The sequence below is a fragment of the Hetaerina americana genome, unplaced genomic scaffold (genome assembly GCF_022747635.1).
Source record: "Hetaerina americana unplaced genomic scaffold, ioHetAmer1.1.p SCAF_2, whole genome shotgun sequence".
Classification (NCBI taxonomy): Eukaryota; Metazoa; Arthropoda; class Insecta; order Odonata; family Calopterygidae; genus Hetaerina; species Hetaerina americana.
The window spans coordinates 27,017,100-27,042,003 of NW_027286763.1; the positions used below are offsets into that span (position 1 = coordinate 27,017,100).

At 39.2% G+C, this 24,904-nt stretch overlaps 1 protein-coding gene across 1 annotated transcript in view; it reads right to left on the reverse strand.

Moving 5' to 3' along the window:
- Positions 1-410: 410 nt before the first annotated feature.
- Positions 411-24,904, reverse strand: part of LOC139687797 (uncharacterized) — a 42,763-nt gene continuing 18,269 nt past the window's right edge. Inside the window, exons 2-10 of the mRNA XM_071585106.1 lie at positions 18,767-19,058; positions 17,821-18,046; positions 15,263-15,463; positions 12,583-12,744; positions 10,776-10,933; positions 6,365-6,542; positions 4,589-4,761; positions 4,337-4,492; positions 411-2,507 (exon numbers count right to left, since the gene is read on the reverse strand). Of these exons, the coding sequence (XP_071441207.1) occupies positions 2,232-2,507; positions 4,337-4,492; positions 4,589-4,761; positions 6,365-6,542; positions 10,776-10,933; positions 12,583-12,744; positions 15,263-15,463; positions 17,821-18,046; positions 18,767-19,051 (1,815 nt within the window). The 5' untranslated portion in view covers positions 19,052-19,058 and the 3' untranslated portion in view covers positions 411-2,231. The remainder of the gene's footprint in view (positions 2,508-4,336; positions 4,493-4,588; positions 4,762-6,364; positions 6,543-10,775; positions 10,934-12,582; positions 12,745-15,262; positions 15,464-17,820; positions 18,047-18,766; positions 19,059-24,904) is intronic.

Consider the following 24,904-nt stretch of genomic DNA (forward strand, 5'->3'; position numbering starts at 1 on the left):
CGGTTTGGATAGATTTTGGATGGACAGAGCCCGAACAATTGTACAGAATACATATACTTGTCTCTCCTTACTAGAAAATAATGCCTGAAATTGGGAACTACTTTAGATGCCTCTTCAGTTTCGTATACTTCTTTCCTCAATTCATTCCTGCCTCGCCATTCATACCTATTGTATTTCTACACTAGTTTTTCATCTGATGAGTAATATAAATCAGTAACATTACTGGCCGTATCACTGAAGAGAAATTACCGTTAGTCGATATGTTTATGCGTCTGTTGTTGCTGAAAAAATGACCCAACAGGATGACAACACTATTAAATTAATTAATGCTGCCAGACTAAGGTTAATGTCATAGAATTTAGTAGGAGGTAGTTGAGGTATTAAATAATAAAATTATAATGATCTCATGTGTAACGATTTCCAAAAAATATATTTCAAAACAATAAAAACATGCATTGGTGTATTTCGAATGCCGTTAAATAACAAATGAACCATCTTCCACGTCGTGTGCCACACAATTGCATCATTATTGTGGTTGTTGAAGGTCGCTGCGTAGGGTGTGGCAGCGGCTCTTGAGGGGAATGAAGGTCCTTCGCGGCAGCCTCGGCTCCTGGTGGCTGCGCCATCTGTGGCATGGTGAAGCACGGACAGTCTCCGTTTTCTCAATGCCTAAATCCCACTCGCGATCTCAAAAACGCTCCTGTAGTTGAACTCAAAATATACATATGTACTCTAAGAGGTAGGCTGTCGTGTGAAAAGTTTATTTTTAAAAACATTAAGAGATGGTTTAGAGGAGAAGTTTGTGTTTCAGAAGAGTGGGTCAGTGATAAATAAACCATGTTCGCTTAGGAATTTGGGGAATGTGAAAATTATCATGTAGATCAACAAAACAAGCAAGGGATGACTTTACATGTGGTCTCCCGAATGAATATGGAATGATTCCTCAGGAACTGGAACCGTGGCGGGGCGCCATTGCGAAGGTCCGCTCATCTCAACCACAGCTCCGCTTCCGCCCTCTCGCTCTCTCGATCTCACTCGATCCAAGCCAGCTATCGGATTAATCCCTACACCGGAAATATCACTTCACTCACTATTACTTCGGAGTAATAAAATGTCAACGCTTCGTGCGAATTGTTTTCAGTTTTCCACAAAAATCTTCCTTTTCCGCCATGCCTTCCCAAGGACTGCCAGCCCTCCGACGCTTAGTTTAATTCTTTCAGGAAAATTCCTGCCTGCCGTATTTACTTGGTCCCACATTGATTTTTCCCTTCTTTTTTCATGGCAACTAACTATATAACCCTATCATTTCAATAAAGAATAAGCCAATCTTCTAACGTAGTCAATGCGAGAATTAAAACTTCAAATTAGTGGGTATTAGACCTTCTTTGCAAATTTATCGTGTCTAGTATAGTTTTGAACTACATATTAAAATTAATATTTTGAAATTGTGTATCTTCAAGATTACATGGGCACAATCATGTCATTTCCACGTGCCATACCAAATGGGAACCCCAAATTATTGAAACAAGAAAATAGTTTCGACCCTTCTCTTTCATTGACGTTGACTTTGATGAGGGAGGAAATTAGGATGTCTGAAGTTCCATCAGTCGCTTACTCTATGTAGGAGTGTCCGGCAGAGGCTGCGCCGGCCTGAAAAACCTTTCTGCGCTTTTCCAGACCGCGTTTCCTTCCCACATTGGAGGTTCCCGTCGCCACGATTCATATCCCCCCGATGAATAGTAGTCCAAGTAACCCACAACAGGCAACTCAAGGCTTTCAGATTGGCCACAGAGCAAGGCACCTTTTCCGATAGGGGATGTGAACACACACAAACACACACACACGCAACACGTGATCTTCAATTCAGAACGAATGTAACGGCGCCACTACGGACTGTTTTTGCCTAAACACGCTCTTGTGTCGGGTCAGAGAGAGGGAGAGAACTGCGCCCGAAAGTCCCGAACACCTCCCGAACCCTGAGCGAACATCACTGAGAGGGGGGCATATATTCTCCCTCAAGAGCCCATGCAGGACCCGCAGTCGGGCTGGGTCCGGCCCTCGGGCTGCCGGTTGAGCACCTCCGGCATATAGGCATTATAGAACGATGAGTCGCGGAATCCCAGGACTCCCATAGAGAGTCGAAGACTTGGCGGCCCTGGCGATTGGATTCGATGGGAACTCGGCGACACCACCCGCCGCCCCTGTGGCGGGCTCGCCTTCCTTCCAGCGCCTCAGAGCATTCGGACCAGCTCCCGGCGGAGGACCTTCCCCGAGGGAGACTTGGGGATGGCGTCGATGAAGCGGACACCGCCAGCGAGCTGCTTGAACGCCGCGGCCCTTGGAGACATCCAGGCGTGGACGTCGCGCTCGGTGACCTCGGACCCTGGACCCCGGACCACGAAAGCGGCCGGGAGCTCCCCCGACCGGTCGTCTGGCACACCCACCACGGCCACGTCCCCCACGCCCGGACACTGCCGGAGGATGGCCTCGAGCTCCGTCGGTGATACCTGCGCCCCGGGGACATGGAAAAAGACAGAGAGATGTGTCAATCACTCACCAGAGAGGTATTCTCAAAACAATTTGATACAAAACCCCGATGTTAACAATTACGTTTCATTGACCTAAGCCGGCGGGGTTAGTCAGAAAGGGCAAGGTAAACCCAAAGGTCGCGAGTTCGTGTCACGTCATGGCGATAGGTGTATTGTAAAATGTCAACCATTGGAAAACTTTATTTCTAGCCAGGAGTAACCTATAAGAAGTGACCCATAAGAGCGACTAATAAGATGTCCCGTCTGAACTAGGGGCCGACGGGAGCCAGCCACACGTCCGAAGAACAAAATAGTGAATAACTGAACTGCTGAAAGGAATAGTTAGGCTGTGTTGTCTTGATCTTCTGGCCCTTTCTCTTTTGAATAAATTTATTTGCATTTTATCAGAAGTCCATCACTTTTTCTTCTTCATTGAACACCCTTCCGCCCCTTTTCTATTGGATTTAAAAGTATAAGAAAGGGAAATTATTATTAAGGTCAATGACGAAACCGCGAGATTTTGTGATGGAGCAGGTGAAGGGAAGCACGACTTCCATGGAGAATTGGAGGCTGTTGGGAGGAATTTATTATTTAAACCTTTGCCTCAAATATATCCTTGTTTGAACCCTTTACCAAATATTCGATCGATTAAATCTTATCATTGTCGCATAATCGAAATAACCTTGAGCATCTGTTTTAACAACATATCTTCAAATTCCTGAGTCTCGCTTTCACTTGAGACGCGTTTCTCAGCTGATGTAAGCGAAATATGGGCGATTGCGTAATAAATATAATGATAACAAAAACAGTTGTGTTCAACAGAGCATAAACGTTGTGACCACGCATTTTGCTGAGGTGATGTAACGTTCGACAAGAGACTTGATACACGAATCACAGAAGGGGGAGAATGTATATCGACCTTGAAACCGCATTCACTTTAAAAATTCAGCCGAGTGGACAATTTGGTGCATCTGCGAAGCCTCAGCCGATTGAGTGGACAGATATGTGGTGCGCGTCTAAAATATAAATACCACGAGCGTTGTTTTATGTGACATCCTATGATGAATAGCAAGAGTATACCAAATGATTGGTTGGGCGCAAACAGCTCATTTGATGTCATGCCTATTAAACCTGTACTCATCAAATGAACCAAATACTTGGGCGGCTTTATGTTGTTGCCTTCGGCACTAGGCTACAAAATTAAGTGCGACGATCGTTCCACACAATGATATTTCATTGTTACATCGTCTGATCTTGAATGCATTGGTTCAAGAGATTCGTTAGCCTGGTACATGAAAGTGAAATGAAGATTCCAGGGACCATATTTGCTAGTTAAAAGAGAAAATGGCAGTGTATGTATTTTGCGATGCGTGGTCCGTCTATATGTTCGGATATCGCTGATGGAAGGATCGACGGGGAATGGAATCTATGGCGGATAAATCAAACGTCGTCACAATAATCGCGAAAAAATAGAGTTGTGTATAGTTGTATCTTCATTTACAATGGCCGAAATTGGCCATTTATTATGCACAATTGGCCACTAAATAATGCACAGGACATTTTCTCTACTTCACAATCATACTAATAAATTTTACAAATTGGGAACGGGACTCGTTTTTCGCTGCAAAAAATAAACACAAGTCGTGAGGAAAGTAAGTAGCATGTTACAAAAATTGAAGCCATCAAGCGAAGAGCTTTGGCATTTCAGGATTAAGACGCTCCATAGCTGCGCTTGCAATTCATTCGAAGAATAGAATGCTTAGAAAAGTACTAATATAGAATCGGGATGGTTCATCATTAGCACATACCTGATTCCCTTTGACTTTGATGAGCTCCTTCATCCTGTCCACGATGTAAAAGAAGCCTTCGTCATCGTAGTAGGCGATGTCTCCCGTGTGGAGCCATCCGTCTGCGTCCAGGGTATTCCTCGTGGCCTTCTCGTCATTGAGGTATCCTTCCATGACCTGCGAGAGAGACGTTTCTATTGTCGTTGGACTCTGATCGAACGGACGCGTTCAAATTCGCACCATCGGGCACTCGAGCCCCCATTTCTCGCTCACCTGGGGCCCCTTCAACAGGAGCTCTCCTTTTTCGTGGCTTTTCAACCCTTTACCCGTCCCGTCGACCACTCGGCCCTCCGTGAATGGCGTCAGCAACCCGCAGGAGCCGATCTTCCCGAGGGCTCGAGGCGGGAGAAGGGCAGATACACCCGCTGTCTCCGTCAGGCCATATCCTGCGAACGAGGCGTGGCACATTGCCATGGATATGAGATGAGGTTCAAGAACTGGCATTCAAAATATTTCACGACCATTTTGGAAAGGCTGGAATTGATGGCGTTAATGGAATATTGGAGACTGCGATATGGGGTGGAGAAGACTGGACAAAGCGAGTCAGAGTGAGTGAAGAGATTGGCGTGTTCGATGGACTGATGGGAGGCAGAAAGGATTTGGAGTTGAACTGTAGTTCATTGAAATGAAGGGTGTCAGAGTAGAAGTGGCGTGCACGGGCGCCGAAGCGCAGCGGCACTTAGTCCCTAGATCTATCGAGGACCTACAAGATCTGTCCCAAAAGTGGTATTACTTATTTTTTCCCGGAGAGATGGACGGACGGGCGGCGGTTCTCTGGCTGGGTTCGAGGGCGAAGAGTCTCAGAAAAGGCTGGAGGCCGGCGGCAGTTGGCTCCCAGCCTCTGCGGAGTGCGGATCGTTCGTTTGCGAAACCTCTATAACGTGACCCTATTACGCTCCGTCATGAATCGGTTATTGGAACAGGGCTACGCCTTCAAATTTTGCATGAAACTGGGGAAAACGAGAAAGAAACTCATGATATGCTCAAGGCAGCTTATGGTGATAACGCCAGAAACCTACTAGTCAGGAAATGTCAAACCCTTTGCATGCTTCCGTTAGTAAATTGTCGATGAGGAGGAGAGTTTAAATTTGTTAGGAATTTTCTGGATTAAAAGCAATTGAGCAATGACTTTGTTTTTCATTTCAACACTTGAATTTTTTTCAATTGCATAGGATGGCAGTTCAACTACAGGCAGTCAGGAGCTGGAGGAGGGAGGGATCTTAAGTTGGTTTTTATGACTCTACCTATGGACTTGAGGATTCAATGTGAACACGTTCTTGGAGTAGATTACAAAAAGTTTGTGAGAGCCATGAGACTATCTGATGCTGATTATGCAGAGTTATTTCATGAAGATTGTGTTGGAGTACCAAGGAAATGGCCCAGGTTTATAATTCATTTGTTTTGTGAAGGTGATTTAAATTTGAAGAATAGCAAGGAGTCGGCCTTATTTCGGTATTGCAATAGAATGCTGTTTTATATGTTTTTTCTTTTATATTTTGTATTTGTGAGCTATTCGTTGATGTGCTAAGGTTTGCTGCTTATGCAATTGGCTCTGTCACTCATGCCCATTGTCTGACATAAGCAATTTACTGGGATTAATGCTTAATAATAGCATCTCAATGTAATGTGCTCTTGACCACACTCCATGAAACAATTTTTGTGATATGCATAACGAAAAATAGATGACATAGTCCAGTGGATGTAAGAATGTTTAGGCCTGCTGATGTAGGAAGGCCTAGGATCCATTCCCAGTGGTGCCTCTGGGCACCCTTAGCTTCACCAACTGTGCCACTATTTGTGTACCAGATATTCCAGGGAAATCACAGCCAGGCCAGGGAATAAGGAACTGACCTAACTCATTAACTTGCTAACTCACCACCCTGTTAAAGTGGAATTGTACATTAAAGACTTATTAAATGCGGTGAGCCGTATCCAATCCTATGTCAAACCAATCTCTGGGTTGATTTCTATTATATCACAAAAACTCACCTTCTCGAAAATCAATGTCATCCCTTCCAGCACGTTCCAAGAAGGCTTTGATAACTGGTGGTGATGCCGTTGCTGCTCCAGAAACTATCTGGCAGAAACTTGATAAGTCTTCTCGAGTGACCCCAGGATGCTTTGCCAAGTAAAGCAGCAGTGGTGGCACAAGGTACAGAATTGTAGGCTGAAAAGATGAGGGAACAATATTTAATATATTACAGAGATGATAGAACTCCTTAATGCTATTATTGACTATGAACGTATCGTCAGTAGCCTTGGCTATATACAGCTGGGTATGAAGGTTAAAAGACCATGCAGCATAATGATAATAAATATTAGGTAAATTTCAAATAAAAATATCTCCTTCACGCAAAAAGATTCATACATTACCTGGAGAGGTAAATATTGAATTTAAGTCACCAAAATTAGAAATATTTATGTAGTAATTCTCCATATAAATCAGGGATACTTTTAAAATAGTTAATTTCTATTAATATATGAGTAATCTACTTGAAGTCACACGGAAGTAGTCACTTCTTTGAAAATTTAATGGCAATTTAGTTCTCCATTCTCAAAATCTTTTAACCAGGAAGGATATTTTATTTGGGACATACTCTTTTCATGATTAATTATACATGACTTATTTTGTTCAAGTCACCATTTAGATGTACATAAGTATGCATTTTACTAAGATATGTTTTAGTATTTATAGAAGGTAATTTAATCATTAAATTTTTATAGATAAAAAATAGTCAATTATCATATTCTTAGCTTATCAAGTTGTGTAAAAGTAAAGCCTAAAAAAACCTGTTTGAAATAATCAAAGAAAACCATAGAAGCGGAAGCTTAACTTCAACTCCTATTTATTATTTGAAGTCCTTTGAAATTTGATTGGTTCTCTATTGATAAGTATTTAAGATGAAAATCGCAGAGAGTTTCACCGAACAGATTGTTGTAAGGGACATGTTAGGAAAGAATTTTATCATGCTGTAGTCTGCTACAAGTTACAATTTCTCCAAAACCAACTTCAGATTTGTAAACTAGTCAATAGAAGAGAAACAGTTGATGCAAACTGATGAAGGAAATCACATATAGTTACATTTTTCTTGCTGGCACCAAAGTAAAAAAGGTCACAGCATTTTGAACATCTTGCAATACTCACATTAGTAACTTATAATATAAACTAAGTTGTATAAGCTTTCTCATCAAAGTGATCAGGCACACTATTAGTAGTGATATTCTAGCAGCTATGAATTATGGTTATTTATACATATTTGCATGCAACATACAGGGTCATTTTCAGGGGATCCTCACCAAAAGGACCAACCAGGGCTCTTTTAAAATACAAAAAAGGGCCATCGCAATATTGTTCAATGCATCTTTTAATGCACCCTGTTATCCCCTCTTAAAAAACCACACATTCTGCCTCTTCCATACACATATCACAATCATCAGTGTAAAGTGCAACATTCAATGCTACAATAGCAATGAAAGCTATCATCCTAACAGTACCAGGACCTTGAAAAACCTGTAGCAAACATTTGTGAGAACTAGAAATACTCCACTTGGCCTAAACATATGGGCCTTATTCTTTATAATAAATTGCCTGGCAGTTTAAGGCATCTCAATAACAAAATGTCCCCATTTAGCCACAAACTTTGTGAATATCTCTTAAAATACATGTTTTATTCTATTGATGGATATCTTCAATTCTAGTGTGCATTTGTACAGCATCATATTTTCTTGACATGGCCTTTTACGTACAAATCTTTGGGCAAATAAATGATTGATTGAAGAGTGGTTCATAGCCATTCCCACTGCCTCACAGGTGCCTTTAGGGAGTCATTTGTTTATCATCATTACTGCAAGATGACTGTCAAAGCAACCTAATTTCTCCTGTGCTCTGGGAGTTCTGGAGCTGCCAAAGCATTGCAATTATTTTGTCTACTGCTAACACCTACTTCCTTGTAGAATATCATGTCAACGCAAAGCTATCATCTCCTGCTTGAATTTAGCATCTGCCTGTACTTTTTCTCCTCTGCATATTGGGAGTTACGTTTTCTTGGCATTGAATTTCATTTTACAAATAACACTACAGTATTCAGTCCATTCCACTCAATTATGCCTGCAAGCCTAAAGCTTATTGCTCTGATAACATCTGTGAAACAGTGTTTTCCTTCCACATTATCATTTATTTGATGGATTATTCCTTGACCATTGTAATCCATACAAAGAGTTTCCAGAAGTTGATTACCTTGTTCCTGGCAAAGACCTTTTTGGGCTTGCTTCCTTCGGCTTTTTTCTTCGGGCTTTTTTTATTTGGACATTCTTTCTTTTCTCAAAAGATATGAAGTAAACTTTTAGAATATATTAATATGATTGTATAAGTGTATTATAAACTTTCAGTAAAGCTTATATGGCATTTCGATTATGTTCATACAAATTAATGACGATGTATAACTGGGCAATGGATACTCCTTTGGAAACTAACATTGAAGCAAGCTATTTTAGGGCCATCATCCCGTCTAAGTGGTGTTCTTCCGCATATGCTGCAAAGTACTCTACTGCAGAAATCGCCTCTTGATCGAACGAAAAATGTTGTTTAGAGAGAAAACTTTTGAGTTTTTGGAAGAGGTGGAAGTCCGAGGGAGAATAAAATGGATGTTCTAGCACTTCACAGTGCTTCACAGTCCTCGATTTTTCCATTGCCAAAATACTCTCGTGAATAGGTAAGTGCATTGTGTTGATGGAAATCGGTTATTTTCCCTCGGCAAGACGGGTCTGCTCTTACGAACTTGATCGTACAGTTTTGTCAGAAGGTCAGAAGAGACTCCACAGTTATTGTTTTACCCTTCCTAATATAGCCGATCCACAGGATTTCTTTCGTATCCCAAAAACCCGACGCCATGACCTTTCCCATCGATGTCACCGTCTTCATTTTCTTTGGAGCTGAACGACGGACGGGATCGAGATGGTGCGGGGGCTAACTTACTGGCTTCCCACCCAGAGGGCGCGGGTTCAAATCCCGGCGGTGTCGAATATTTTTCAGAGGTATCTCGATCCCTGCTTGAGGTACTTTGTGGAGGACACTTTGAGTGTGTACGCCGTCCGTCGGATGGGACGTTAAGCTGCGGACCCCTTGGCGCCTTTCGTAAAGAGTAGGCTAATGCCGACGCCGGGTTTCTCTTCATCCTTTCCTGTCCATTCCCCATGGCGCAAATGACCTCAGCTGTCGGTCGCCTCCCCTAAAAACTACTACTACTACTGAACGACCGGCCTCTATCCAATGCATGGATTTATGTTTCTATTTTGGTGCGTAATGGCGTATTCATTTGTTATTCATTGTCACGTATCGGCACAGAAAATCATTCTTGTTTTCCAGAAAAGCCCGCCAAGCACTCTTTGGAAAGTGTTGTCCGAATGGGTTTTTGATGCACAGTTAGCACACGCAGCTCCCGTCTTGCACAAAGTTTCGTCATGTGCGGTTGCCCGGGTAAAATGCAACTGACGCGTTATGTTGATGATATCACTACAGTATTAGCAGTTTTACACACCTTTGTACGTCTATTTTTCAAAACCATATCGTTCACTTCAGGATAATTTCCGATGTGGTTGCACTTCTCGGGCGTCCTTCGCGTAGATCATGTTGGCGGCTTTCACGGCCACATTTAAAACACGCCCATATTTTCGGGGGCGGAAATTGAAGGAGAAAAGTCCTCATATACATTTATAATCCTCGAATGAATTTCGGTCTGCACTAAACTAAGACTTTTATCACTGCACGTTACTCAATTTTTTTCCATTCCTAAGAACACATGCACCGCTACTGATTCAAACAACTACCTACAGCGAACTGCAATCAATCCGAATGGCATGCAGTTTCATGCAGCTACTCACAGTTGTGCCAACACAAAAAAATCATGCGATTAGAGATACATGTATGAGCGATGCTCGGAACTTTTCATACCACCCCCGTAAGTATTTGGCAAGACAGGAGAGGGAGAATGGCAAAATAGTTTATTACTTGGCGCCAGAATTGGTGCTTAGGAGTCAAAGTTTAATATTTAATGAACCCTATTATTTACGTTAGCCCCTTTTCACATATGATTATCAAAGAGAGGAAAAACAGTAAAACTAATAAAAAATTCACCACCCTACAGATAAAAAGTCAGGCTTCCAGTGGACGAAGCCTATGCACATATTATGATACCATTCAAATTCCCTGAATTAATTTGAAGTAATTCTTGTATGCCATGGATTTACTTCGGCTAAATGCTAGAGCCTGCTCACCAACAAAGAATAAAGACTAATTTTCATTCAGGTAGAAGTAATTTTTCCAAAGCATTGGTATAAGATAGGAAGAATTAGGGTTAAAAGACGTTATTACTTGACAACAAAACATATTTAACATGCGTACCTTGTATTTTCTAATGGCATTTAGGAAAGTAGCAGGTTCAAATTTTGGGATGAACACATTATGTCTTCCCATGTTCAAGCAAACATTCATCACAGCATTCATGCCGAATATATGGTAAAGAGGAAGCACTCCAAGGACTACATCTTGGTACATTGGATCTGCAAATTGAGTTAATCTTAGTTTATGGCTCTTACAGAACAACACAGAAACTCAAACAGCGCCAAAGTAAATTTCATACAAAAATCTAATGTGCTTTAAAACGATTTTTAAATATCCCTGTTGCCCCAAGTTTTATGTACGGTTAAAAAGCAATATAAATTAACTTCTTTTCTGCATTTAATGTACATTTTCTCAGCATTGTAGATTAGATTGTTTTCAGTAGATTTTCACTTAAACTTATGATAAATATCATTTTTCGCCATTTTTGCATTTATTTGACCTAAAGCGGCAAACGATTTTCCATTCATTCCGCAATGTATTAGTTTCTGCCAAACACCCTGCCATCTGATTGCGAGTCCCGCATTGCATTGAGCCCTCTGAAACTGAGTGATATGAATCAAACTATAAAATTACTACATGTGCCATTTTTTTGTCATTATCAATACTGATGCGGCCCACACGATACGAAGGATACTTCATTTTTTTCCCCGAATTCAATACAGTCTTCCAAAATGAGGTGGTTCAATAATTGAGACAATCGACTCACTCGCGATAATGCTCAATCGAAGGACTGAAGTGAAAAAACCCCATTAAAAATGACTGAGCACAAATATTCACACCGAGCACTGAGCACATATGTATTTTGATTGTTCTCTTGGCGTTTACTGATGTGATGGAAAACATTTGCTGTGTGTCCGAATTGAGATAAATGGGACTTGATCAAATTTGTAGCGTTGAAACAGTGACACCTAGGACTGGGGAGGTAATTTTGTTTGTTCTCATGCAGATTCCTATTAATCCTTTCAATTTCTTACTAAGAGGCCCCGTATTTTTTGCTGAATGGCAGTATCCTCACATATCTTAATTTCAGAGGCAAAGTTATGGTGAGGAAAACGTCTTTTAAGATTACATTCATTGTCTTTCTCGCACTCAAGAATACGATTGTGCAATTGAAGTGGGATTGAGACACCAGCACTGAACTCTCGCACTTGGAGTGATGTGAATAGTTTTATGCACAAAGAAATGTCCGTTTCTCGCGCATTTTACAATGCTCAATTAATGCAAACACGAGACCATTGAAGTTATGGACGTATTTTATGTGCGACAGCACCGCCTGAGTTCTCATGAAGCGCGTTTCCTGCGCACAGTTTTAAAGTACTGATATTGTGTATGCGAGATTGCAGAGGTTGAATGCGCGTGGATTGCGCGCGTTTTACGCTCCTTGGTGCACACGCGATTCCTTTGGCTTAAGTTTTTCGTTCACATAATGATTCCCCTTTGTAGGCGTCCTAGTTACCACCATAGTTTTTTTAAGTTTCAAAAAGCAACCAATGATATCTACATACTTTAGCTGACTTTTCGGATCTTTAACTGAATATCGTATCTTTACTTAGACCGAGTTTGCGTACATGCACTTTGATTTTTCTCTTGGAATTTACTAATAAATGTCCTGAATTAATAAGTGAAATGGATGAGAGCAGAGAAATTATTTTAAAAACTTAAATTATAGTTATACAAAATAATGATTTGAGTCAGAAATAATGGTTACGGAGTGAGGGTTAAGTAACCATCACTCCGTAAATATTTAGCTGCCTACACTTCAACTTCCCCGTTTCATTGAGCACCATGCATCACGATGGGTTCTCACCATCAGAATGGCGAGCGAGAACTTCTGGGTGCTGCACCATACACATAGATGATACCAGGTTCATGTGGGAGAGCTTCACACCTTTGGGTAGTCCTTCAGTCCCACTTGAAAATGGAAGCACTACTGTACTTCTTAAGTTTATTTCTCCCTTGCTGTCAAGGTCTGAAATAAATGAAAACCATGAGAAGAAAATCAAATCTTAGGGTCCAAGATGCAATGAGATAAGTTAGATCAGAAGAAGCAGCTGTGAAAATGATTTTCCCTTTAACCTATCCTTTTTTATTTTAAAAGATTCATCATTCTCTTCACTTGCTACAAAAATTAGTTATCAATGATAAAGAGTCCTCAATCAATGTTTTAACCACATATGCATGGAATTCTAAGTGCTTCTTCTAAGCCTAAACTTTTGTTTTCCCATCATTATTTTAGTAAGTTCCTTGTACTTCCTACCAATTTTTGTTTCCCCAAAAATCCTCTTTTCTTTCTTGCCTACTTACCTAACATTCTTCTTAATTTTACAGCCTAAGAACTTGAGCTCTAAGGCCTCATAAATTAAAAGAATTAAATGAAAACTCCTATAGCCATAATAATCTAGCACCACCCGTCCAGGATTGAAAACAATATTTTCTTTTGGTGGTTTGTGGGAAAAGAAATTCAACAACAGTGACCAACCACAACCTCTCAACCAGAACACCCTTCTGTAGTAGTTTGCGGGAATGTACTTCCTTGCCAGTCACCAACTACAGACACAAACACTCAAACCCAATTGGAATCATTCACAGGGATGAAGGGACTCCGTTAAGGATATCATGGTTTATGAACAGATATACACTACCCGTGACTGTTTACGGGAATAAATTCTCCACCAGAGACAAACACAGAGCTAACACACTCACAAACACTCAGAAAAACAATCACTCACCCATTCAAAAAGGGCCTCAATACTGGGAGAATATTACTCAAATTGAGCAAAGTTGGTAAAAAACAGGGAAAGATGAGAGTGTGCATTGGAACCCGTATTTCGGATACAACGTAGCCCTCCTCAGGAACTGAATCCAAGTGGCTCGTTACTCAATTCACTAACTTAAGTTTTCAAAGTCCCCATTCGATTAAGAATTATTTTGACTTTGTTAATAAAACCAAAAGCCATATATTTATCAAATGAGAATTTATGGTGTCTATCCATTCCGACATTCCAAATTTATTCCCAAGTGTGCCAGTTGACAGTGCCATAGATTCACAAAAGAATTGATTGATTTATACAAATCTTGAGGAAAAATTAATTGACAAATGCGTGCGGCTAACTAATCTAATTATGAATCAACATTTTTTTTGTTGCTCAAGGGGAATTCTTCAAGCAGGAATTTGGCACCACTATGGGTAACCCTCTCTCCCCACTCTTGGTCCATATTTTCATGACCCATTTTGAAAAAAACTTTCAAGAGTAAATTCAGTTTCTTCCCAACTGTCCATTTAGGACACCTGGATGACATATTTGCAATTTTTGATACTAACAAATATGATATCAAACAATTCCTTTGTGATTTAAATAAGAAGATCGAGAAAAGGGAGTTAGTTATTATTTTCCATTTTGTTTGTGACTTTATTGGAATGAAATACATTAATTAAATTACGCAGTAATTATTTGATATCATGTTGATAAGAAATTTTTTTTCTTTGCTGGATGAGTGGTGCTAGCTTATAACGGCTACAGGAGTTTTCATTTAATTTTGTAAGTATAACAGCTTTCAGCATTCTATTACAACAAAATATTTCCTCTGTCTTTTTTTCAAATCTAACTTACTAGCTTTCTCTTCCCTCAAATATGTAAGAAGAACTTGAAACACTGAATTTACAGTTTAATTTATATAAATTATGACTCTGTACGAGGACATATTTGAGTTTTTATTCCTTTCATAAAATTACTTATTTGGAATACTCAACAGTTTATGATTCAGCCATCCCTGGCCAGATACTTTCTTCACTAGATATGTGCTTCGGACGTATTTGAGATGAGTATGTTGCTATGAGTGAGATTGTGAGCAAGACTACAGCCTAAGAGTTGATCAATCAACAATTAAGGGTATAAACAGGCTATCATGCCAAGTAACCGATAAGGAAGTTCACTCTTAAGTTAGTAGTATTGAAAGCTTCAGTCCATCCCATTCCTTTCCCACATTATGAATCCTAACCACAGTTGTCTTTGGATGCTGCTCGTGCAGCTTGTCAATATGACACAATTAAAAATCTCATCCACACAAGTCATAGCTAAGTAGATACCTCTTATTATGATACAGGAATCAGGGAACATTCCTCAAATGTTGTAATAGGCAAGAGAGTTATAATTGGGCATTTAAGTTAGATGGATTATAATTCTCCATTCACAGTAAATTGCTGGTTTTTTACAGTAATTCAATGATGCAAAGTTGACTCTCAGGATGGGCTGCATGTAGATTATTTTTGGGCTCAATGCTTCTTCTCGCATTGCAGCAAGCATTTTAAAGAGTGAGCATCTTTGCCCATGAAAATTCCCACTGCAATGAGAGAATAAATTTTGATTCAAAAATTTCTCAACTTGTATCCAATCCCAACAGCCAAGTCTGCATTAATTCTCCATTTACGTTTTGCGAATTCAGCAAGGAAGCCAAATTTTTACCACTTCTTCCTTCTCAATACTCACACTTTAATTGAGCTGGACTCGATATTAATCTAGAGTAGCTAATGCACCCTTGCAAGTCACCATCAACTTTTGGATTGTCAACTACTATAATGTGACTGCATGAGTGGGAATCCTTCACAGCTGCAATAGCATTTTCTAGAAATCCATATGATGATACCAGGATTTTTGCATTGGCAATGCTCAGCTGTCTTGAAATTTCACCTGCCAATGGAATGTGCATAAGCATTAACTAAATACACTCAACATCAAGTAGGTTAATTTTCCTTTAAATTGAAGATAAGAGAATTAAATATTATATTGACTGATGGATTTTAAAGAAATATCCCAATCCAGGTGAATGAATTTTGCACTTTGAAATTGTTGTGCATTGTAATGCACATTAGCGGATGACTTGGTTAAAAGCTACTGTCACACATCATCTACCCCAGTTTCATGGCATTATAGAAATTGAGCTTCAATGAGTTCTTTGGGTTGCTTCTCTTGCTGAATTTTGGCATCCATTGGTAAATGAGCTTGATTGGATTCATTTATCTTTATGGAAAAAGCACACCTCTTTTTGAAGGTACATTGCAGAAAATAATTTTCCAATCAATCAGGTGTATCCATATACATCATGGATTAGTTTGCCAATCTATAAATGTAATTTTGAATAGGTTTTTCTAGTTCATAAAAGAGAACATTTATGTTCTCTGAAATAAATTCTTGGGTGAATGGCAATAGCTTTTATGGGTTTGCCGATGAATTAAGACAAGTGGTGGGTGCCTTTCATAACAATCTGTGTACCCTTCTCAGGAGTAAGAAGGGAACAACCAAGATAAGACGAAATTTACAATTCAGAAGATGGTTTTCTTCACTTAGAGAATTTGCAGTAATTACCCTTACCTAATATCTCTCATAGGTGCTATAAATTAATTATCCCTGGAAATAATTAAGGACAAGATTACTTTAATAGATTATGAATGATGAAAAACAACCAGTAGGAGGGACACACTTTTCCTCACAAGTGACTCAAAGAAGCTCACTTAGAATTTTCTCATTATCTTGAAAGATCATTATCATTAAATGCTATGTACACAATTGCAAAGCAAAAAGTGAATAGAACCGTGAACTTAATGAGCTGAATTTTGAAAGGCTTCATTTCAAGAAAATTCTCAATTTGATAGGAAATATTGTTAATAGAAATCCACTAGCCTTAAGCAAAATTGACTCAAAATTAACAAGATAACATAACTAAACATCACATCCTCGCTCTATATTATAAATGAACAGCATGAAATAACTACTTTTTGGCATTGAAGAAGCCTGATCCAAGAAGAATAATGGGAAGTGCAGGCAGGAGACAAATATTGCAAATTAAATATTACGTTAAGAAACAACATGGGCCAAATTGCATTATTCTAATGGTAAAATTTTATATCCAGCATTATTTAAATAACTGTAATAATACAATAATTATCAGTTATGCATTTGATGAATGTAGTGGGTGGTTTATATAATGAAATAATTTAATTTAGCAATCAGAAATATCTTGGTGGATATCAGGTAAACTCATTAAAATGCTGAAAAGTTGTATTTAAAGAAGGAAAGACTAGTGAAATGATAACAGGGAAGCAAAGGCAGGCACTAAATATAGGGGCACAAAATCTAGAGAGTACTTACTTTGGAATGCGATGTAGGTAAGGAGAGCTTAGGATCAGGAATACAGGAGTGTGATATTGAAAGGACACTAAGGGAATTGAAATCAAACGAGGCCACAGAGATAGACAACATCCTAAAGAAACTATTTTCAAGAAATCCATAAAATCAGTTAAGTTTGAAAATGATCCATCTTTAGTTAGAAAATCAGGTATAATGTTATTGTCAGTTCCGAACACATTAGAAAATCAGACCAAGATGGTCAAAGAAGTACGATTACCAGGAGAAGAATTTTGGTAGATAAACAAATTTTCACAAGGAGGAGGGAGTTGATAACAGGGACTTTGAGTAAGGAGGTCAAGAAACTGCATGTCAAAACTTTAATATGGTGAGTGGTTTTGTTGCAGCGTGGAAACTTGGCCATTGAAGCAATTAGTTTTAGATGTAAAGCTTTTGAGTCATTGATGTGGTCAAGGATTGACTAAGAGAAATAGATGAATGGGAAATCAAATGAAGAAGTTCCAGACATGGCGGGGGAGGAGAGTGTTTTTGGGAGAAATCAAAAGGAGGCAAGAAAGGTGGACACAGAGAATTTCAATTGATAATGGGATGTTGAAGACTGTGATGATGGGGAGAATGTTGGTCAAGCAAGGTATAGGAAGGAATAGGAATGTGTTCACAATCATTTTTATCAAGACATAAAAAAATCACTGTTATGACTTTGGAACCCTTTAAAGAAAAATGAAATATCAATGCAGATAGGCTTAAAGATTTTTAAAAATAATGAAAAATACTTGGTTTGTCTTATGGGTTTTCTTGGATCTTCTGGTAAATATAAACATGCTTGGTACCCCAGGCAATAAAGGCAATTACTTAATCCAATGAGGACTTGTGAGTTGAAATTAGTGCATTTAAACATTTACCTACTGTGAAGGATGGGTTGGCTGTTGTGACCACCAGGCCTGCTTCAATGGCGCCATGGAAGACTACAGGATAATCGGGACCATTTTGCATCATGATTCCAATGACATCGCCTTTTTTCATACCAAGGCCACCCTCTTCAGTTGGAGCGAGGAGGGAACTAGCAAAGCGCTGACACAGCTCTCTTAGCTCTTTGTATGAGTAAGAGATACCGGTTACGGCACATGTCTTCCAGAGATTTTGGTGTGAATATAAAAAGTGGAACAAGGTTGACACATTTAGTGTAAATAAGGATTTACTTTTATGCAAAACAAAGCTGTCAGATAGTAGCTAAGAATGTGGCCTTGACTGGCATGAATCAATGAATTTGGTAGAAAATCTTTAATCATTAAGATTATTACTAAATAAAGGTATTGATATTTATTACTTCAACACCATTAAACTTTCAAGTGCATGATTGATATGAAATTACCTATACAGGCATGCCAATGGAATATGTTAGGGATGTCTAGAAAAACTTTTAGCCATCAAAACTGCCAATGCATTCTTGCATGCCATTAAAAAGAAGTTAACATTAGGTATTCATACCACCACTACTTGCAGGCATCATAATGAGATCTGATGAACATTTATTTGTACCAGTTATTTAATTTTTTGGTGACTTGATAGGTCATGTCTTGTGCCCCTATGGACATTTATGTTAGTAACAAAGAATATTTATTGATTCTTAATTTTTGAAGGCAAGAAGAAGACTAAAGACAAAATTATTTATCAATAAACCAACCTTTTGAATATCTCCACAATTTTATTCTTATCAATATAATCCTTATTCAAATGTTTATTAATAAAGCATGTTTCCGAGAACATTTTTTCAAGAGATTCTCACTTGATGCTGAGTAAAAAAGAACTGATTGATAAACACCTATCACTAAAAAAAAATAAACTCACCACTGCTTTCCTGTTCTCCCATTCTCCTATTCTCTGCCATTGGTATTCCGTGAGAGTTTTATCATATATATTGATGCCATGTGGAGACAGGACCACAATCCCTTCAGAAGGTGATTCCCGTGTCAACAGCCTACCCTTGTACCCAAAACCAGCTGCTGATGAGGACATGCAATTCTTGCTGATCCTCACGTGGTGCCAGCACCTGCGAGTGGCAGGCTTTGACAATTGGACCATCCGTGCAGCCGGAATAATGGCTGCCATCATTAACGTGGACATACTACTCATGGGGGCCCTGTGTACACAGAAAAACATAAATGTAAGTGTCACACAGCAAAGCAATTCAATTCCAATGTAATTATAATTAGCAGTATTTTTTAGATGCATGTAGTCCTGATGAACCCAAGGAAAAGACACGTCTAAAATTCCAAACCCCACCTAAGAGGACTCTAAAACACACCCTATTTAAAAGTAAGCCATAGTGAACCATTTTTTTAACTTCACATAATTTATAGATCCTGTAATTTCATCTAGCATTCCTATTCTGTTCCTGTTATGCCATGCTTAACCCACATTTTCTCTTCTATCCCAGGAATTCCACCACCATTCACTATGTCCCATAGCTACTTTTCTTCCCCACTATGAATATCTGCCAGCAAAATTCCTCTCCCAAATGTGGAACTTTGACTGCCAAAGACCTACGCAAATTGATCGCACTGCTCATAAATTTGTCCCTAACCATAATATAATCGAACTGATGACTCCCCCTGAATTCACCGGCATTTCCATGTGTACCTACACCTTTTGTGGTGTGTAAGCCATGCATTAGCTATAAACCCCTTTCTCCTGCAGAACTCTATTGCTTTCTCCCCGCAGTCATTCCTTGTTCACAAACCGTAGTCCCCCACCGCACCACCATCACTTGCTTCGCCCACCGTCGCCTTCCAATCCCCCATCACTCTCAAATGTATCCTTTCAGGAACAGCCGCGATTATGTCCTCTGACTGATGCTATTCCTTATCGACTTCTTCCTCCCTATAACTCTTTGGTGGTCTGTCAAATAAACCCCCGTAACTAATCAACAAAACAAGATATCAAAGAAATGGTTTAAGGCAGTGATTTGTGAAGTTTCCGCGGACACGTCTCCAAGCCGATTAAAAAACAACCAACAGGAGGGGCACCATTTAAAGTTCTAGAACTTTTTGAACAGACCTCGTATACCTGAAAAAGGACCAAGTTCGTTGGTTCCGCTTTTACTTCGATTGGTAATATTCTACCTATCGCTTGTTCACTTCTTCCATATAATACAATAGTAGAGACAAATGGAGAAGAAATACGCCAGGCAAAGAAGCTTGCACAAAGAGGAGGGAGTTGATGACAGGGACTAGGTGAGGATGTTAAGAAACTCCTCATCAAAGCTTTAATAAGGAGTGTGGTTAGTACGCATCGGAAATATAGTCATTAAAGCAAGATGACGGGCGTAGATTGAATACTTTTGAAATAAGGGTGTGGAGAAGGATGAAAAGATGAAATGGGCAGAAAGGAAAACAAACGAGGCAATGATAGGCATGGTGAGGGAGAAGAATTGTTTTTTGGGAGCACAAAAGAAAGGAGGCAGGGAAGATGGATGTAGAGCATTTTGATTGCCAGTGGTATGTTGAAGACTGTGATATAGAAGAGTACGTTAGGCAAGCGAGGAAGGGGCAAAAGTAGGATAGGCATTTTGGATGGAATGAAGGGAGGGAGGAAGTATGTGGGAATGAAGAGGAGCTTATCGTAATGTCGGTTGCCAGGTTGTGTTTTCTGTCAGGAGATGCAAGAGTTGATGCACGATATTATAGGCTGTGTTCACCCAAAACCTACCTTAAGTATCATTAAAATGATAATAATAATCGTAATCCTCTATGACTAATGAATTAAAATAGTTGTTTGTAAAGTGTAAAGACGACGCGCACGCCAAGATGAGAAGTGGGATTATTCGCTGAAATGTGATCATTGAGACGGGGTGTATGTCGGACACACTTCTCCAAATGTATGGTAAGGACTTCAGGATAATTTACTGCCTCCGGAAACAATTGTGAGATAAAGACTAGTTTGGCCGAATACTTGTTAAACAGTGACCACACCAGTGATTGTCGTCTGAATATTTTAGCTTCTGCAAGCAATTGTCGTGCAATTGACTGCCAGGAATCGGAAATTTTAAAAATAGTTGGTGACCCTGAAGTGACACAATTTCATTGATACTTGCATCCCGACTTTTACCCCATCCATGAAGTAATCACACAATTGAGGTCATCCTCTCCTTGCTTCCCTCTCGCCTTCCTCAGTCCTTGTTTCTCCCCCCTCCTCCCCGTTTATAAACTCTGGAGTGTGAAAAGTTCTTACCATGCCTCATCTAATGATAACGGTATTCCATCTTAACCCGTATCATATATGACTCTTTAGCTGACGTATGTAAACCTTTTCCATTAATAAATTTTAATGATATGCCATAAAGTTTCAGACGAGCTAGTTTTATTTAATTTGAGTCATCGTGCTCACCAAATTTTTCTATCGCACACGCCCAGGCATACACACAGGGACAGAAATCATTCCGAAAACGGTCATCACGATTTCACTGAACATTCTTTTGCTTGAAAATGAAGTATCATGCGCCAAATTTCCAAAAACAAAAAGACCTCAAATTTTTCGTTGAATTCTCGTCACATAATTTAGATGGTAATTCCCAATCGTTTGTGCAGATCTGAAGGAGTTGTTTACTCCTCGTCGAGGGTCATTCCTCCGCTAGCACCAGGGCTTAAAATCGTTGCTATATTTCACACAATCGGATAGCTGTGCGACTAGAGCGCGCGCAGTCGGGAATTTCGAAACCAGGCGAACTTTGCACATTAGCAATAACTCGGATTTTTACGGCAATGCTGGTGTTTGTTTTTGCAGGCGAAGTGTGGAGTAAAGACAGAACCGCTTGAGCGCCGCTAATAACGTCCTCCTCAGTCAAGGGGGTTTAATTTTTCAATTTCTTTATGAGTGCTTTAGTTCTCATTGAATCACGTGCTAAGGTTTACCTTTGCATAAGATTTCCACGATTTAAGGATAAACGAATATGAGGACTCTGGAGGACAGAGCGTGAGGATATTTATTTCTTTAGTTACATTTGGAAATCATTCATTCAAAAATTTCAAGGCCTGAAGTGGCCAGTACAGTACTTTCCCATGATGAATTTCCTTTTTATGACTTAAGGTAGAGACAGCATTTGTATTCGAAGGTAACGCAATGCATTACTTGCTGCTGTTTATATTTTCTTTTTGTGCCTTTGAAAGGCTAAGTGAAAAAGGGCTAAAAATCATTTCATATTCAAAATACCTTTCTTTTCAGAAATCTTCATTTCGGGTGGAATAATTGAAATATGTCTTGTTCTCATTAATTAAAATGAGCTGGCCTAATGCATCTGCATTTTCATTAAGCCAACATTTAGAAAGGTCAAGAAGCTCTCAAAAGCCCCAGATTAAACACTGTTGATGTATTTTTTGCGAGATGAGATTAATGGTGAACAGAAAAATGTAATACTTTATCCCTGCCCCAAGCTAAAAACTCGTCTTTGATTATTCGACTGATAAAATGATGGTGTATAGCAGGAATCCGTTTTGGTTTTAGTGAGAGTAGAGCCAACAATTACCTTCCATTTATATTTTAGTTTTATTGAATGGCACCCCTGTTTAAAACTACTTCTCAGATCTTCCGCTCTTTTTTAATGGTTTCTAAAGACGGTGAAACTAAGAAATGGACAAATGGGCGAAGCAGTCACTTCTGGTGGCCGGATTTGACTCATTTTTTCGGATCATTTAATTTTAACAAATATGTTAAATATAAAATTTCACGCTACCTACATTTCTAATTTCTGGGGTGTCGTGCCCCCAAAAATGTCAATTTACATGTGTACATGCATGATACTATACAAGCCATCGCTAGAGTGTGTGGCAGAGGGTGATTACACTTTTAGACTACTTTTCACGCAGGTGTCTTCCCCCCCTAGCGCGGTCGGGCAACGTGATACTGATCCATAACCGTTCGTGAGAAAAATGAAATCTTAAATATCTACTCTACCCTTAATCTCTTTTATTATATTTACATGATATCTCCTACCGCAGTACGATGGGGCTAATAATACATTTTAATATCAATGATGAAGAGACTTCCTTCAAATGTATGCGAGAGATTTCATCTGTAATTCAACCTTTGCTCCGTGAGTGATTCCCAACATAGCTCCTCGAATAATTTTGACACGCTACTTTGTTTATCATAACAACGTTTTACAAATCTAGCTCCTCCTTGCTTCACGCGATCCAATTCGGCAATCAATCTAACTTCATGAGGATTCTAAATCAGACCTAACCAGCGAAAGACAACTTGCTCTTAAACCTTTTCATCACATTTCGCCATTACTTTTCTAATAAATGCTGATTTTTGGTTAGCTTTTCCACATATTCCCCATGTATGCTTAACTCAGGAGAGGTCGTGAATGGGGGTAACGCCTAAGTATTTAGTCTAGTTTACACTTTCTATTTCGGTATTCCTGATGCAGTGGGTATTTGGTATTCCAGGGGAAATGCCACATCCAGACGAACGCAGACTAAGAAGATATGCGAAATGATGAAAATTGTCCGCGGGACCTCAACACATCGAAACTCCGCGGTCGAATATTTTAATGAGAACAGTACTTGCTATGGGGAACATAAAAGTTAATGCTACCAAAAGATAGCCATCAAACGACTAACTTCATTCCTTCAGTGCATGTCATTTGTGGCGTAGAAGTTATATACACTGCAGTTTGATACTGAGGGAACACGACATCCGATTTACAAAGAAATCAAATTACCCTTTCACTTTTTCATTTTTGTGCTTTCCTTTAGCATATCTTCCGATTTTTATTAAATGCATTTGAATATATATATATATATATATATATATATATATATATATATATATATATATATATATATATATATATATATATATAATTATATATATAATTATATATATATGTAAACACAGGTGTAGATTTTTAATACATAGAAACACAAAGAAAGGACACTCACATATGTAGTTTTGACGTTCCGACGGCTCGACGGATGACGACGGTCGAGCCGTCGAAACGTAAAAACTAAATATGTGAGTGTTCTTTCTTTGTGTTTCTATGTATTAAAAATCTACACCTGTGTTTATATACATTTGTGCGTCACCGAAGAGCGTTCCATTTCGAAGAAATTTGTATATATAATGTAAAAACATGCATGCGTATTGTATACGCATGCATGTTTTTACATTTTAAATGTATGCATATATATATATATATATATATATATATATATATATATATACATTCAAACACGAAATCCCGCCAAACGGCGAATAAATACTCATATATACAGAAACAGATATAAGGAAAAGGGATAGGAACACATATGAAGGACGAACACAATAAAGGTGGGGAAGGCGGAATCGAACGGATCACAAGAGTAAAAATATTTCCTTGACCCGAGGAAACGTAATTTACCCTGAGATCCGTGGGTCTAATATGTCGCCAAGCGCCCCGATTCTTTAGCCAAGAGATGGCGTTAGGGGACTGTTTCACCCACCAAAGGAGAAATAGACAATACACAAGAGGAAAGGACAGTGGTTTAGAATTCATACAACATCATACAGGAAAGGAACAGTGCGTTTCGTGGCACGCATAGCCAGAAGAAAGAGATGAGCCACATTGGCCAAATACACATTCAAACACGAAATCCCGCCAAACGGCGAATAAATACTCATATAGTTCGTCCTTTATATGTGTTCCTATCCCTTTTCCTTATATCTGTTTCTGTATATATATATATATATATATATATATATATATATATATATATATATATATATATGCACATACATACATACATATGCATACATACATATGCATGCATACATATGCATACATACATACAGGGTTCGTCCGGAAAATAAGTGTACTGATTTTTTCCCGCCGCTCCAGGCGCGCCCAGCACCGCTCTGACGGGCTGCGATTGGAGGGGGGTATGTTGGCAAGCGACGCTGAAAAAGGCAGTCGGCTCTGAGCTGTGGTGTAGTGAGGAGCTCTGTTAA